This window comes from Dama dama, chromosome 19, assembly GCF_033118175.1.
Source record: "Dama dama isolate Ldn47 chromosome 19, ASM3311817v1, whole genome shotgun sequence".
Classification (NCBI taxonomy): domain Eukaryota; kingdom Metazoa; phylum Chordata; class Mammalia; order Artiodactyla; family Cervidae; genus Dama; species Dama dama.
This window is the reverse complement of record NC_083699.1, coordinates 60054923-60070256: the sequence shown is the minus strand read 5'-3', so window position 1 is coordinate 60070256 and position 15334 is coordinate 60054923. Positions and strand designations below refer to the sequence as shown.

At 37.1% G+C, this 15334-nt stretch overlaps 1 protein-coding gene across 3 annotated transcripts in view; it reads right to left on the bottom strand.

Annotated features, from left to right (window-relative positions):
• USF3 (upstream transcription factor family member 3) overlaps nt 1-15334 on the bottom strand; it is a 51376-nt gene that overhangs the window by 13859 nt on the left and 22183 nt on the right. Inside the window, exons 2-6 of one of the 3 annotated variants that reach the window (XM_061167196.1) lie at nt 14972-15096; nt 11963-12027; nt 10595-10623; nt 8363-8445; nt 1485-1581 (exon numbers count right to left, since the gene is read on the bottom strand). In XM_061167196.1, the coding sequence (XP_061023179.1) occupies nt 1485-1581; nt 8363-8445; nt 10595-10623; nt 11963-12009 (256 nt within the window). In that variant the 5' untranslated portion in view covers nt 12010-12027; nt 14972-15096. The remainder of the gene's footprint in view (nt 1-1484; nt 1582-8362; nt 8446-10594; nt 10624-11962; nt 12028-14971; nt 15097-15334) is intronic. The other 2 variants (XM_061167194.1, XM_061167195.1) reach the window with 2 other exon arrangements.

Here is a 15334-nt window from a genome sequence, read left to right as displayed (position 1 = left end):
TTTAGATGTAAAGAAACAGGTTCAGAATAACCATATAATTTGTTTCAAGTTGACCAGATAGATGTTACAATTATCCTCATTTTAAGATAGGAAGACTGAGACTTGGAGCTGAGTAAAGGAAGCCAAGACTCAAACCCTGGTGGTCCTGACTCCCAAGGCCACTGCTGTGGTCACTGTGTGAGACTGTCATATGGACAGTGAGTATGTGAAGGAAGCTGTTGGGAGAAGAAAAGAAGAGACAGCAGATGCACACACACACACACACACACACACACACACACAAAGGATGATGACAGAAACGACAACACGATCGGACTTAAGGGGCCTCAGGTGCTCCCCCAACTCCTGGTCTGGCTATTCAGCTCCTCTTGGATCCCATGAGACTTGAGTTTCCCTTTTCCTTAAGGTAACTTGATGGCCTCAGACACTGGACTATGAAACCAGAGGAGCCCTCATTAGAAATGTATACATCACTCTAGCCTTATCATCCCTTTTGTGAGTGCCAAACACTGATTGGTTACCAAACATTGATTATGTATCTAATTGCCCAACAGCAGCATAAAACAGGACCTGGACCATAAAAGACAGCTGGCTGAGGCGGGTGGGGTAAGTTGTCATCTAACTTAAAAGTAAACAAGAATTCGGAGCGCTGACCTTCTAGATGTGCTTGCCAGTATCCTCCTCATTTCTTACAATAATCACTGCTTTGCATCATCTCCACCTCAATAATTCCACCTTTGTTTCTCTCCTTTTAAGGTGACCTACTGAGCTGTCATAGGATATTCTCTCTCTGCTCTTCTCAGAGACATAAATGAAAGATGGCTCAAACTGCCCTACCCCTCAGAGCTTTATACTTGCCTGGGGTATATTTTTTTTCAGCTGTCATAAGGAAATCTTCTCTTTAGTGCAAGTGGGAAAACAGAACTCATCTGACAGCATAAAAAAGTCACCTCTAAAAATCAATATTATTAAATGATCAGGAAGTACATGCAATACACACAATTATGAACTGAATGCTTTGGCCTTTTGAGTTAATTCACAGTTGAGGGTTGACACAGGCATATACCTGTTTTTAAGTTACACTGAGCAGGACTCCCCCTACATCCTCTTATGGGATTTCCCCTAGCTGGGAGCTCCATCTAGAATGAAGGAGAAACAGAACTATTCATGAGTTAAGCAAACAGGAAGTACAAAAAGAGTATAAAATAAAAATTGTGTATGCCTACAAGGTAAGAATTGCTCAAAGAAGAGGGGAAGAAGTAAACTTGAATAAAGGCTGAATTCATTTGCAACACTATTCTCACAGATCCACTGAATACATGGTCTTAATAATGTTTCGGGGCAAAAAAGCCTTCTGTATTACGATACTAATATCTAAAAAAGTATCTGTATTACGATACTAATACAGTATCGTAAGTTGCACTGTGACACAAAGACCTGAACACTGAAAAAACAATGGAAAGGAAGAATCTCAAGATCTTTACCTTGTTCGTTGTTTCCTCCGTTAAGCAGGAGTTCATCATTCTGCCTTTTCAATTCTGTTATGTACTTAAAGGCTTGGTCCAGGATCATATTCTTGCTCTGTCAAAGAAAGTCAACCATTTAAATGTTTCACTGGAGGTTAAGAACTCACCAGAAGAAAGTTACAACTTTGGTTTTTCCAATATGTATGATACATATCTTTTCACAATTTAAAACTGGCACTGTATTCAAAAACTACTATTCACCTTTTATTTATTAAGTATTTACTGAGGCTCTGTTCTAGGCACTGGGGATGTAATAAACAAAAAGGACAAAGTTCTTGAACCTTGAGGAATATTACTTGTTTACGAGGAATTATTATGTAAAAATATTTATACTTACAAATAAAACCAGGTGGTGATAAGTGTTATCAAGAAAAATAAAGTAGGGTCTTTTACTCTTTTAATCAAGTCACCTCCCCTCCAGGCTCCAGTTCGAGTTCAGATGCATCTTTCTCTAGGAACTCCTTCATAGGTCTCTCTGTTCTAGAATTCTGTATTTCCTTGGGTAAACTGCAGGAATTGTTCCTCTCCTACTAGAATATTTACTGTGTGCTAGAATCACAACATAGCATAATGGATGGGCGTGCAGGCTCCTCCACTTAGCATTTTTGTAACTTGGGAAAGTAACTTATTCTTTCTAAAGCTCAGTTCATTTGTAAAATGGGGATAATAAAGGTGTCTACCTTGAAGGTGTGGTAAGGTTAAAGGCTTTAATACAGACTCTTAGAACTCGATGGGGTATAAAGAAAAGTGCTTCATAAGTGTTAGGTACTTGTAGCTACTATATGTCTGGTGCTATGTTAAGTACTTCAAACGCATTATTTCTTGGACTCATTAGAAGAACTATGTTGTTATTCCTTATTTTTTTAAACTTTATTGATGTACAGTTAACTAAGATATTTAAAAAAAAAATAATAGTAAAGAAGGGTAAGGAAGGAGTCACAGAGATGGCAGAGGTTACTCTGTGCTGTGGACTGAATGTTTGTGTCCCCCCATAATTCATGTTAAGGCCCTAATCCCTGAAGTGATGGGGCTTTTGGAAGATAATTAGGTCATAAGGGTCTATTCTCATGGATGAGATCACTGCCCTCAGAAGAAAAAACATGAGAGAGGTAATCACTGTCTCTGCCATGTGAGGACACAACCAGGAATAAAGCCCCCATCAGGAACCAAACCAGCTGGCACCTTGATCTGGGACTCCCAGCCTCCAGAATTGTGAAAAATACATTTCCGTTGTTTAAGTCACTCAGTCTATGGTAATGTTCTTAGAACAACCCAAACTGACTTAGACATTCTGCTACAATATATTTCATAAAGGGAGGCTGAGGAAGGCTCTCTGTGAGGTGATGTCTAAGCAAAATTTTGAAGGGAGTATAAGAAAGCATGCCCTGTGGACATCTGAAGAAAGAAGGCTCAAGCAGCAGAACTGGCAAGGACTAAGGCTCCCAGGCAGGGTTGAGTTTGGCATGTTGGAGGAACAGAATGAGACAAATGAGATGAATAAGACAAAAGGCAGTATATAGGGCAACAGTGGGAGGAGACAAGCCAGTGAGGGCCTTTAAGACCATGCAAAAATTTCAGATTTTAATGTTATAATTTACTCTGTCAACCACAACTACAAATTATTTTAAATAGTAGGTTGAGATAATAATGTCACTTGGTTGAGTTTTGGTGCCATGCTCCTAGTATATTCCATTCCTAAGCTTTTACAGAAAGGCTGTATTTTACGTCAAAGTCCCTGTACTATTTAATCTAATTTTTTAAATGGAAAACATAATATATACATACTATAAAAAATGTAAATAATGAAGAGATATATAATGAAAAGCACATCCCTTTTGACTTTAGCCCTCTAAAGCCCTTTCCAGAGTCAACCAAGTTACTTATGTATCTTTCCAGAAATATTACATGCCCATACATTTATATGTTATATATACGTATATGTATGTGTGTGTATATATATATATATATATGTATACACCAACACATACACACATATCTTTTTTTAAAAAATCCAAATATAAGGATACTATAAACAGTATGTTACATGGATACAACTAGAGATTATCATACTAAGTGAAGTAAGTCAGAAAGAGACAAACACCATATGATATCACTTACATGTGGAATCTAAAACACGGCACAAATGAACCTATCCACGACACAAAAACAGACTCACAGACATTGAGATGAGACTTGTGGTTGCCAAGGCGGAGGTGGGGAGGGAGATGGATGGACTGGGAGTCTGGGGTTGGTAGATGCAAATTATCATATTTAGAATGCATAAACAACAAGGTCCCACTGTATAGCACAGGGATAGCCCTGGGATAAACCATAATGGAAATGAATTTTTAAAAAAGAAATATATATATGCATATAACTGAATCATTTTGCTGTACAGTAGAGATTGGCACAATATTATAAACCAACTATACTTCAATAATACTTCCCTGATAGCTCAGTTGGTAAAGAATCCGCCTGCAATGCAGGAGACCCCTGTTTGATTCCTGGGTCGGGAAGATCCCTTGGAGAAGAGGTAGCTTACCCACTCCAGTATACTTGGTCTTCCCTTGTGGCTCAGATGGTAAAGAATCCGCCTGCAATGCGGGAGACCTGGGTTCAATCCCTGGTTGGGAAGATCCCTTGGAGAAGGGAAAGGCTACCTACCCTAGTATTCTGGCCTGGAGAATTCCATGGACTATATAGTCCATGGCGTCACAAAGAGTCAGACACGACTGAGTGACTTTCACTTTATACTTCAATAAAAAGATTTTTAAGCATGTTTTAATTTTTAAAAACATACTTTGGATATTATGGTCATTTTAACAATATTAATTCTTCAAATCCTTGAGCATGGTATATCTTTCCATTTGATTGTGTTGTCTTTTAATTTTTTTCACCTGTGTCTTATAGTTTTCCAAGTATAGGTTTTTACCTCCTTAGTTAGATTTATTCCTAGGTATTTTATAGCTTTTGACGCAACTATAAATAGGATTGTTTTCTTAGTTTCTTTTTCAGATACTTTGCTCTTAGTGTATAGAAACATAACAGATTTCTGTATGTTAATTTTGTATGCTGCAAATGTATCATACAACTTTACTAAATTCATTCATGAGTTCTAGTAGTTTCCTAGTGGCATCATTAGGATTTTCTATGAAGAATATCATGTCATCTGCAAAGAGTAATAGTTTACTTCTTTCTTTCCAACTTAGATTCATTTTATTTGTTTTTCTTATCTGATTTCTGTGGCTAGCACTTTTTTTCTATTGGAAGATAATTACTTTACAATGTTGTGTTGGTTTCTGCCACACAACATGAATCAGTCCTAAGTATACATATGTCCTCTCCTTCTTGAACCTCCCTCCCACCCCTCCATCCCACCCTACCCCTCTAGGTTGTCACAGAGCACCAGCTTAAGCTTCCCGTGTTATAAAGCAACTTCCCACTATTTTACATATGGTAATGTAAATGCTTCAATGCTACTCTCTGAATTCATCCCACCCTTTCCTTCCCCCACTGTGTCCCCAAGTTCTCTATGTCTGCATCTCTATTCTTGCTCTGCAAATATGTTCATCAGTATCATTTTCCTAGATTCCATGTATATGCATTAATATATGATATTTGTTTTTCTCTTTCTGACTTACTTCACTATGTATAACAGGCTCTAGGTTCATCTACCTCACTAGAACTGACTCAAATTTGTTCCCTTTTATCGCTGAGTAATATTCCACCTATATATACATACCCATTCATCTGTTGATGGGCATCTAGGTTGCTTCCATGTCCTGGCTACTGTAAATAGTGTTGCAATGAATACTGGGGTGTGACTAGCACTTCTAACACTATGATGAGTAAATGTGGCAAGAGTGCACATTCTTGTCCTGAAGAAATGCTTGCAACTTTTTACCACTGGGTGTTAGCTGTGGGCTTGTCAAATATGGCTTTGTTATGCTGAGGTATGTTTTCTCTATAGCCACTCTGTTGGGAGCTTTTATCATAAATGAATATTGAATTTTGTCAAAAGCTTTTTCTGCATCTATTGAGATGATCATATGATTTTTTTTCTCATTGTATTGATAATGGTATAAAACATTGATTGCTCTGCAGAAAGTGAACCATCCTTGCATCCCAGGGATAAACCCTTCTTGATCATTGTTTATGATTTTTTAACGTACTTTTGAATTCGACTTGCTTACGTTTTGTTGAGAATTTTTGCATCTACTTTCATCAGTGATATTGGCCAGTAATTTTTGCACTCATGGTTTGAAAGGATTAATATTGTTAAGATGAGCATACTACTCAAGGCAATCTACAGATTCAATGCAAAATCAAAATACCAATGGCATTTTTCACAGAACTGGAATGAACAATTTCAATATTTGTATGGAAACAATCTTGAAGAAGAAAAAAGTTGGAGGTATCATGCTCCTTTATTTCATAAAGCTGCAGTAATCAAAACAATATGGTACTGTCCTAACACACACACAGAGCAATGAACAGAATAGAGAGCCAAGAAATAAACCTATCCATTTATGGTCAATTAATCTATGACAAGGGCTTCCCTGGTGGCTCAGAGGTTAAAGCGTCTGCCTGCAATGTGGGAGACCCATGTTCGATCCCTGGGTCGGGAAGATCCCCTGGAGAAGGAAATGGCAACCCACTCCAGTATTCTTGCCTGGAGAATCCCATGGACGGAGGAGCCTGGTAGGCTACAGTCCACGGGGTCACAAAGAGTCGGACACGACTGAGCGACTTCACTTCACTTCACTTCAATCTATGACAAAGGAACCAAGAATACTTTGAGGAAAAAAGACAATCTCTTCAGTACATGGGAAAACTGGACAGCTACACATAAAAGAATAAAATTGGAAATTTTCTCACACCATACACAAAATAAACCGAAAATGGATTAAAGAGTTAAATGTAAGACTGGAAACCATAACAGTCCTAGAAGAAAACACAGGCAGAATGTTCTTTGACATAAATTGCCACAATATTTCTTTGTATCTGTCTCCTAAAGCAAGGGAAACAATAGCGAAAATAAACAAAAGGGACAACATCAAACTAAAACTAAGATAATGTCCTTTCTTAAAGCAAAAGTTGAGACAAAAGCAATTGATAATGCCCACCTTCTCTACTGCAGACAGGGGTGGGGACATGAGGCAAAAGTGAAGAAAGTCTAAATCTATTCAACTTCTAGAAACCAATACTGACTTGCACTGCACACTCTAGGGCACTAAGAAAGAAATGATTATGGTGTCCTCTCAGAGAAACTTGTAGGAATAAAACCCAAGAGGAGGAATATTTCACTAGGCAAATACCAAAGCTTACTGAGCAGTTACTATACACTGAGATATGGGAAAAGAAAAACAACCAGGAGACACAGTGCCAGCCCTTAAGTTTGCTTTTGTGTTAAGGAAACAGAAAGTATATTTTTAAGAAGACGGAAAAATACATTTATGCAAGACTGGGTACCACCTTGCAGGGAAGAATGAAAAGAAACTGAATTATAAGAACTTGCTGAGGGAAACAGTGTTGAGAAGTGAACAAATTGATCTGGCCCTCCCCAACAAACATCTGGGATGGTTTGGGACTGGGAAGCTCCAGTGACCATTGAAGGTGGGGTGAGGCAAGGGGTTAAAAATTGAGGGGACTGGTAGAAAGATTCTTCTTTTGTAATAAGAACCAGTCCCCACACACACCCTATGCAACTGGATGACTTCCACTCCTCCCCAACCACAGGAGACAAGTTTATTTCCTGTGAAATTTGAACCCAAGGATTTCGGCCTCAGAGACACTTTCATGGCACAGAAGTGGACAAAATGAGGCTCCTAAGTGAAAACATGGTGGGTGGGGAAGTAAAACAATGCTTCCTAAAGCATGAGGCTCTCCAGCACCCATTCCCTGCCCCAGCTCCCAGAATGATGGCAATGAGGTAGTCCTCTTCCCACCATCCCCGCTACTAGGTAGGGTGGTGAAGGATCCTTCTCCATAAAATAAAAATTAATAGCTAATTCCAAAAGAAGAAAATCTACAAATGTTGGCATTTTTTCATTCAATAACAACAATAACAACACTGGATCATCAGACAATCACTAAACCATTAGGACCACCAAAAGATAAGCCTGTTCAATCAGCTTTTTAACGCCACCTTCTCAAATATGAAAAACAGTTGAGGTGTCATTAAACATTTAAGGAATGTCTCCAAAAAGAAAGACAAAACATCAAAACAGAGGAGAAACATTTTTAAAAACCAAAACCCTATATATTATTCTCAAAGATGAGATAATACTGCATCATCATAAACAATATAAATGGAACAAAGACAATAAGAAAAAAAGATGTGGGAATTAAAAATATGAGAGCTGAAATTAAAAACAGAAGCATTGAGGACTTCCCCTGTGAGCCAGTAGCTAAGACTGTGCTTCCATTATAGAGGGCGTGGGTTCTGTCCCTGGTCAGGGAACTAAGATCCCATGTGCTGCCTGGCCAAAGACAAAAAACAGAAGATTTGAAAGAGACCAACTAATTGAGACTGAAAAAGAAGGGTAGAGGGGTCCAGAAGTAAAGTCTTAAAGGAAAAATAGGGAAAATGAAATTTCATGGCAATGTGACCATGCAGAAATTATAGTAAGAGACTGTTGGGAGGTGTGGAAAGAATTAGAGAGATGTACAAAAAAAAAAAAAAAAAATCAAGCAAATGAAAAATAATGAGGTGATTATTAACTCTAAAAAAACATTTTTTGACAGGGAACAAAAATAATCATTCTGAGCACAGAAACAACTTAGGGAATTACCTGATCACAAGCAATTGGTTAAAGTATAGGAGGATTTCTTACCTGTTTCAGTGCAGGAGAGCATGGAATCAGCTCTCCTATTCTGTTTATCCCAGCATTGATTTTCTTCTTTCTATGCCTCTCCACTAGATAGAGAAAAAATTCACTTATCAAACCTTGCAGTACTGCTGCCAAAGTGCCTCATTCTCCAAGGGTAAAGAAATTTTAGGTAAAGAAATCTCAAAGAAAGTCTTATCAAACAGTGTCTACTGAATACAAATAACCATAATAAGATTTCTAAGAATGTCATATTCTAAGTTTAGTGTTATGGAAATCAATACAAGCCATACTTTTTTTTTTTCTTTTTTCCTCTCCCCCACCTCCTGAAGAGCTTTCTCCACCTTTATCACCTTTTATTTGGATTTTAAATAAAGGGATCTGTAATAATTAAATTCAAACTACAAAAACAAATTACTAATACTATATTACTCTTAGGTCATTATTATATTTCAAGTAACTATTAGAGATTTTAATGATAACTAAATTTCAAGAACCTGCTACTAGTTATGTTACTAGAAAGCTGCTGCTTTATAGCAAACAGCAAATTAGACCTTTCCAGGCAGATTAAAGAACTTCAAAACACCTTTTAGGCTGACTAGAAGGCATTTTTCGAGTAAAAATAGCTATTAGTTGTGACTTAAAATAGATGAGAAAAGGCAGTGACTTATTTTTCTCTATGGTGTCTGTGCTGTTCACTTTGCCCCATCTAAGGAGCTAGACAACTGACAACTTGTGAGAAATGTGCCAGGCATGCATGCTACAACTTTAAAAGCTGTATGAAAGAGGCAAGAAGATCCAAGAGATTATCTAAATAGTTTCTATAAGATACTTAAAATAGAAAAATTGGTTTACATTTTGTTAATTTTCTAAAATCTTCCTTTTAACAAAGGATTTCAGTGCTTCTAAGAAGATGACCTTTCAGATACAGCATAAGTAGGTCTTTTTTTTTTTTCTTTTTTTTCATAAGTAGGTCTTATTTCACAAATATATATTTTTCGCCTCATAATCTAGCAGTGAGAACACCCTCTCAAAGACAGTGATTTACTTTCTCAATAAATTACTATCAGGACATATTTATTGTCCCACGTGACATTTAATTCCAATAAAAAGATTTAGCTCATAAGGCAAAAAAAAAAAAACAATTTAGATGTACTGATAGGGCAAAAAAACCACACAGAGCAATAAAATAGAGCTCACCATTCTTCTGAATGCTCTAACAATAATATTTGTTGTTATCTAAGAGCATACTTTCTAATGTGTGTAGACAAAACAACAACAAAAATAATATTAAGACTCTATCCACAGTGCTAACAGGGAATTCACATGCAGTGAACTCCCATTCTGGGGAACAGCAGTGTCCCATCAGTGTTCAACACTTCTTTCCATAGATAAAGTCTTCCCCAGGTTCCTTTACTTAGGGAAAGGAAGATATTATTTATAGAGTAAAAGAAACAATTAAATATATATTTTTAGATCTGACCACAGTCCCTGATGGAAAATAAAATGTTAAACAATATATCAAATTGTCAAAGTATGCACAATTACTTCTATAAATGTTTACCGGGCTATGGCCTGTAATTCTAATATTTAAGATAAAAGTGAAGTTTTTTTTCTATATTTCTTCTTATAATTGAGGATTCCACAACTTAATTTAAAACTGGTCACATTTCAAGTAACTTTAAAATCTATAGCCACTTCTTCCCAACTCCTGTAGGCAGCTAGCCTCCTTTAAAATTTCTGCAGACACAGACCCTTCACTCTTTCCATAAGGAGTATATCTGGAGTTCCTCAGAGGGTGAAATCACTTAAAACACTAGCTCCAGAGGTATACTAATCCTTAAATTAGCTAAATAGACTATAAGTCTTCATGAGACTTAGGGAGTACTTTGTCAACTAAAAACAATACAGCACAAATCTTTACGTATAAAATAAATAAGCTATATTGTACAACATAGGAACTACAGCCAATATTTTATAATGACTATACATGGAGTATAACTTTTAGAAATTGTGAGTCACTATGTCATACACTTGTAATTTATATAATATTGCACATCAACTTTACTTCAATTTTAAAAAATGAAAAGTAAAACCCCAAACAATAAAAGAACACTTTCCTAGAATGTAATGAATAATGATTCTGTGCTCATAACATGAAAACACAATCAGCTACAGTATAATTTCATTTTGAATACAAAAAATGCTAACAAATAAAATTTAAAGTATTGTTTCTACCTGCATTGTGTGTCTCCCGATTTTTCTTTCTGAAACAAAAAATATAGATAATAGGAACATGAAAATAATAGGAAAACATTTTACTTTATATTTTGAGAACCATAAAAATTAATTTGATGAATTTGTATTTGTTGTATCAATAAGAAGCCATTTTAAAGAAAATTTTCTCAATAATAGATTATGGTATAAAAACCTGACTACAGATACATCAGTATAAATTCAGAATTCACAACTACTGAAAGTAACTACTATTCTCTATTTTCTCTTACCCCAAAGTCATTGGTTGGGAAGTAAATCAATCATTGAAAACTGATCTATTTGAAAAATGTAATTAAGGAGCTAGTCAATTCCTAAAGTGATAATGCCAAGTACCGTTGACCCTTAAACATCATCATCTGGGACTTGTTCACCTATATAGAGATTTTCTTCAATAGTGAATTCTATAGTACCACAGGAACCAGAGTTGGTTGAATCCATGGATATGGAACCGTGGATATGGAAGAACCATGAATAAGAGGTCTGGCTATACCCTAACTACCACTATGTTCAAGGGTCAACTGTAGCTGATTTCCAGTGTTTGCTCTGGCACTGGCTAAGGGTGGGGGTGACTGTGTAAAGAAGACAAACAGTAAAGAGGAACCTTGTAATCCCAGGGAGGGAAGTGTGGCAGGCACCGGCACTCATACATTAACAACTGCCATCTGAGACATCTTTTGCATTTATGTACATTAGGTTATCCAAATTCTTACATTTTCTCAAAAGCTGATCTACTAAAAATCACCAATTTTCGCATATATACCATTATTCAATACATAAGCATTCTCTAATAGCTATCTAATCTCTAACAATGATTGTAATATTTAATAATGGAACCATTGGTCATGCAATTCCAAGCAAAAATATTGCCTAAAATGATGGAAATTCTGAAGGAGGTATTATACAAGGAACCAGAACTAATGTTATATTGATGTGCATACTGGCATTAATGGTTCGTAATGTCACAAAATGTCTATTCAAACTGACTTCAGTCTAAGTGAACTTTGCGTCCACCACAAAGACTAATATTGAATGCAAGTAAAAATCTCAGAAGAAACTAAAATTTTAGCATATATTTAGGTATTATACTGTTTTAACTACTGACAGTCATTTTACCACTTATACTGCTAGCAGAATTCAAAGGACAGGTAAATTTTAACTATAAACCCCTTTCCATATATCTATTTATATTTATCCACAGCTATTTTTGAAGAGTAATGGTTTTCTACACTTCCAAATTAAAGTTCCCTAAAGGACTACCTGTTTCAAAAAGTGGGGACCAATTCTGCCTATCTGCCAAAACTGTATTATTTTTGGACTGTGGCTTCATACCTGTGCTGCTTTTTTGTAGGAGTCTCTTTCTCTGTCATTTCTGGCATGGTTACAGTGATAGGAACCTACAAGGCATGAAAAAACATGTCAGAAAGTCTAAAGGCATTCTAGTATCTGGGAGAAAGTGATTAATAGCAATTTGGTTTGAATACCAAGATGCTAATAAAATAAAAATGACATCATGAAAAAGCACTGGATTAGGTATTGTGGACAGGAAAAAAAGCATAAGAAAATAGGACAAAAAATATTGTAACCTGCAGCTGGATAACATGCTGAATGTCAAATGTGAGATATAGCCAGGAAGTGCTTGAGAACACTGGAGAAGAGAAGGATCATTACAGATTTGGAAATCAAGAAAAGCCTAAAGGGGGTATAGATTTGAGCAAGATCTGGAAAGACAGGTAAAACATACTTGAGTTGGGAGAATATGTTCTTTGCTCATGATACAAAATTGAAAACAATGGTCATTCTCTCTAAATGCAGAAAAACCAAAAGTGACAAGTATACAAATATATGCTATCCCCCATATGGAAGCAAGTATTCATTCATTTACTCATTTGCTGGGCTTCTTTCATTTCAAACTACTAGAAGTTTTAAACATTATCACTTGAGAATCATTAAAATCTGAGTTTGAGTATGAAAATTCTATTAATACTTAAAATACCATGATACTAAAGAATACATATATTATATGGAAATACACTCAAAAAGCCTGAAAGCAAATATATGACAATATTAATCACAGTTATATAAGCCCAGAAATATTATAGGTGATTTCTCTCTCTTTTCTGATTTTCAAGAATTTTGCAATAACTTTAATGCCTTTAAATCCCAGGGATTGGCAATTTTTCAAAAGAGGCCTGTCAGGTTGGGCTACCTGTTCTGATATACTGCAAGAGGTTGCAAGTGCAGTTTCCCATTTTCTCTCTGAAGGTAGAAAGTAAGGAATTGGAGTCAGTGTGAGTTTAAAATCTGGTTCTGCCATTTCCTAGTTGTGAGGTCCTGGGAAAGTTGTGTAACCTCTTGGAAACTCAGACATTTCATCTAGAAAATGGATCATAATCACAGTATCTAGATCACTGGGTTGTTTCAAGAAAGAAAAGAGGAAATACAGCAAGGAAAGGACAACAGCACGGTGCCCATTTGTAGTGAGGATTTAATCAATGTCAGCCATGGATATAAATGACCTGGATAACCACAGTGATGTGGTCGCTCACCTAGAGCCAGACATCCTGGAGTGTGAAGTCAAGTGGGCCTTAGGAAGCATTACTGTGAATGAAGCTAGTGGAGGTGACAGAATTCCAGCTGAGCTATTTCAAATCCTAAAAGATGATGCTGTTAAAGTATTGCACTCAATATGCCAGCAAATCTGGAAAACTCAGCAATGGCCACAGAACTGGAAAAGGTTCAGCTTTCATTTCAATCCCAAAAAAGGGCAATGCCAAACAATGTTCAAACTACTGTACAACTGAGCTCATTTCACATGCTAGCAAGGCAATGCTCAAAATACTTCAAGTTAGGCTTCAGCAGTGCGTGAACCAAGAACTTCCAGATGTACAAGCTGAATTTAGAAAAGGCAGAGGAACCAGAGATCAAATTGCTAACATCAGATGAATCATAGAGAAAGCAAGAGAATTCCAGAAAAACATCTACTTCTGCTTCATTGACTATGCACAAGCCCTTTACTGTGTGGATCACAACAAACTGTAGAAAATTCTTAAAGAGATGGGAGTGCCAGACCACTTTACCTGTCTCCTGAGTAAGTTATATATGAACCAAGAAGCAACAGTTAGAACCTTATATGGAACAACTGGTTCAAACTGGGAAAGCAGTATGACAAGGCTGTATATTGTCACCCTGCTTATTTAACTTCTATGCAGACTACATGAAGCAAAAAGCCAGGCTAATGAATCACAAACTAGAATTAAGACTGCTGGTAGAAATATCAGAAATATCAATAACCTCAGATATGCAGATGATATGACTCTAATGGCAGAAAGCAAAGAGGACCTAAAGAACCTCTTGATGGGGGTAATAGAGGAGAGTGAAAAAGCTGGCTTACAACTCAATATTCAGAAAACTAAGATCATGGCATCCAGTCCCATCATTTCATGGCAAATATATGTGGAAACAGTGGCAGATTTAATTTTCTTGGGCTCCAAAATCACTGCAGATGGTGAATGCAGCCTTGGAATTAAAAGATGCTTGCTCCTTGGAAGAAAAGCTATGACAAACCTAGACAGTATATTTAAAAGCAGGGATATCACTTTGCCAAGAAAGGTCTGTTTAGTCAAAGCTCTGGTTTTTCCAGTAGTCATGTACAGATGTGAGAGTTGGACCATAAAGAAGGCTGAAAGTCAAATAATTGATGCTTTCAAATTGTGTCCTGGAGAAGACTCTTGAGAGTCCCTTGGACAGGAAGGGGATCAAACCAGTCAAGCCTAAAGGAAATCAACCCTGAATGTTCATTGAAAGGACTGATGCTGAAGCTCCAATACTTTGGCCACTTGATGTGAAAAGCTGACTCACTGGAAAAGGCCCTCATGCTGGGAAAGGTTGAGGGCAAGAGGAGAAGGGGACAACGGAGGATGAGATGTTCAGATAGCATCACGGAGTCAATGGATATGAGTTTGAGCAAACTCCAGGAGACAGTGAAGGACAGGGAAGCCTGGCTTGCTGCAGTCCATAGGGTCACAAAGAGTCAGACATGACTTAGTGACTGAACAACAACAACAGCCATGGATATTGACGATGTATTTCAGGTTAAGGCTTTAGCTCAGGAAAGGAGGGAGAAGAGTCCTGGGAAAGAAGTAAAAGTAGATGCAGACAAGGTGCTGACAGAAAAGTACTGACTGAATCAGCCTGAGGAGAAACATGTGCTCTAGATCTATTTCTGGCAGCTTATTTATTCCACTTTCTCCCTAACATTTATGAAGTCCAGATCAGCCTGAAAGCAAGTTCACATTACATAATGCGGGACACGTGAGTAAATAAATCAATCCCTGTCACCTTTCTCACCCAAGGGCTTGCAGAATCTCTTCACTTTTGATTCCTGGCTTCCAACGCCTCCCGTTTCTGATCCAAATCTATCATCTTCTGCCAGAAGATGGTCTATAAGTTATGTTTTCTTCTTACTACACAAGAGAAAAATCAGTGAATGTTTATAGGTTTCCATTAGCAGCATGAAATAAAACGAGGACTAGCAACCTAAGGCAGGCAGGCAGATATTCCGTGGCCTACAGGGTGATCCTGAATTCTCCGCACCTCTTAAAAGTTAACAAACCTAGTTGCTTTGAAAAGTCACTTCCCAGTGGGTTATGCATGCTCCACCCCCACAAAAATGGTAGCACAGCAGCCATTGGACAGTCTCCA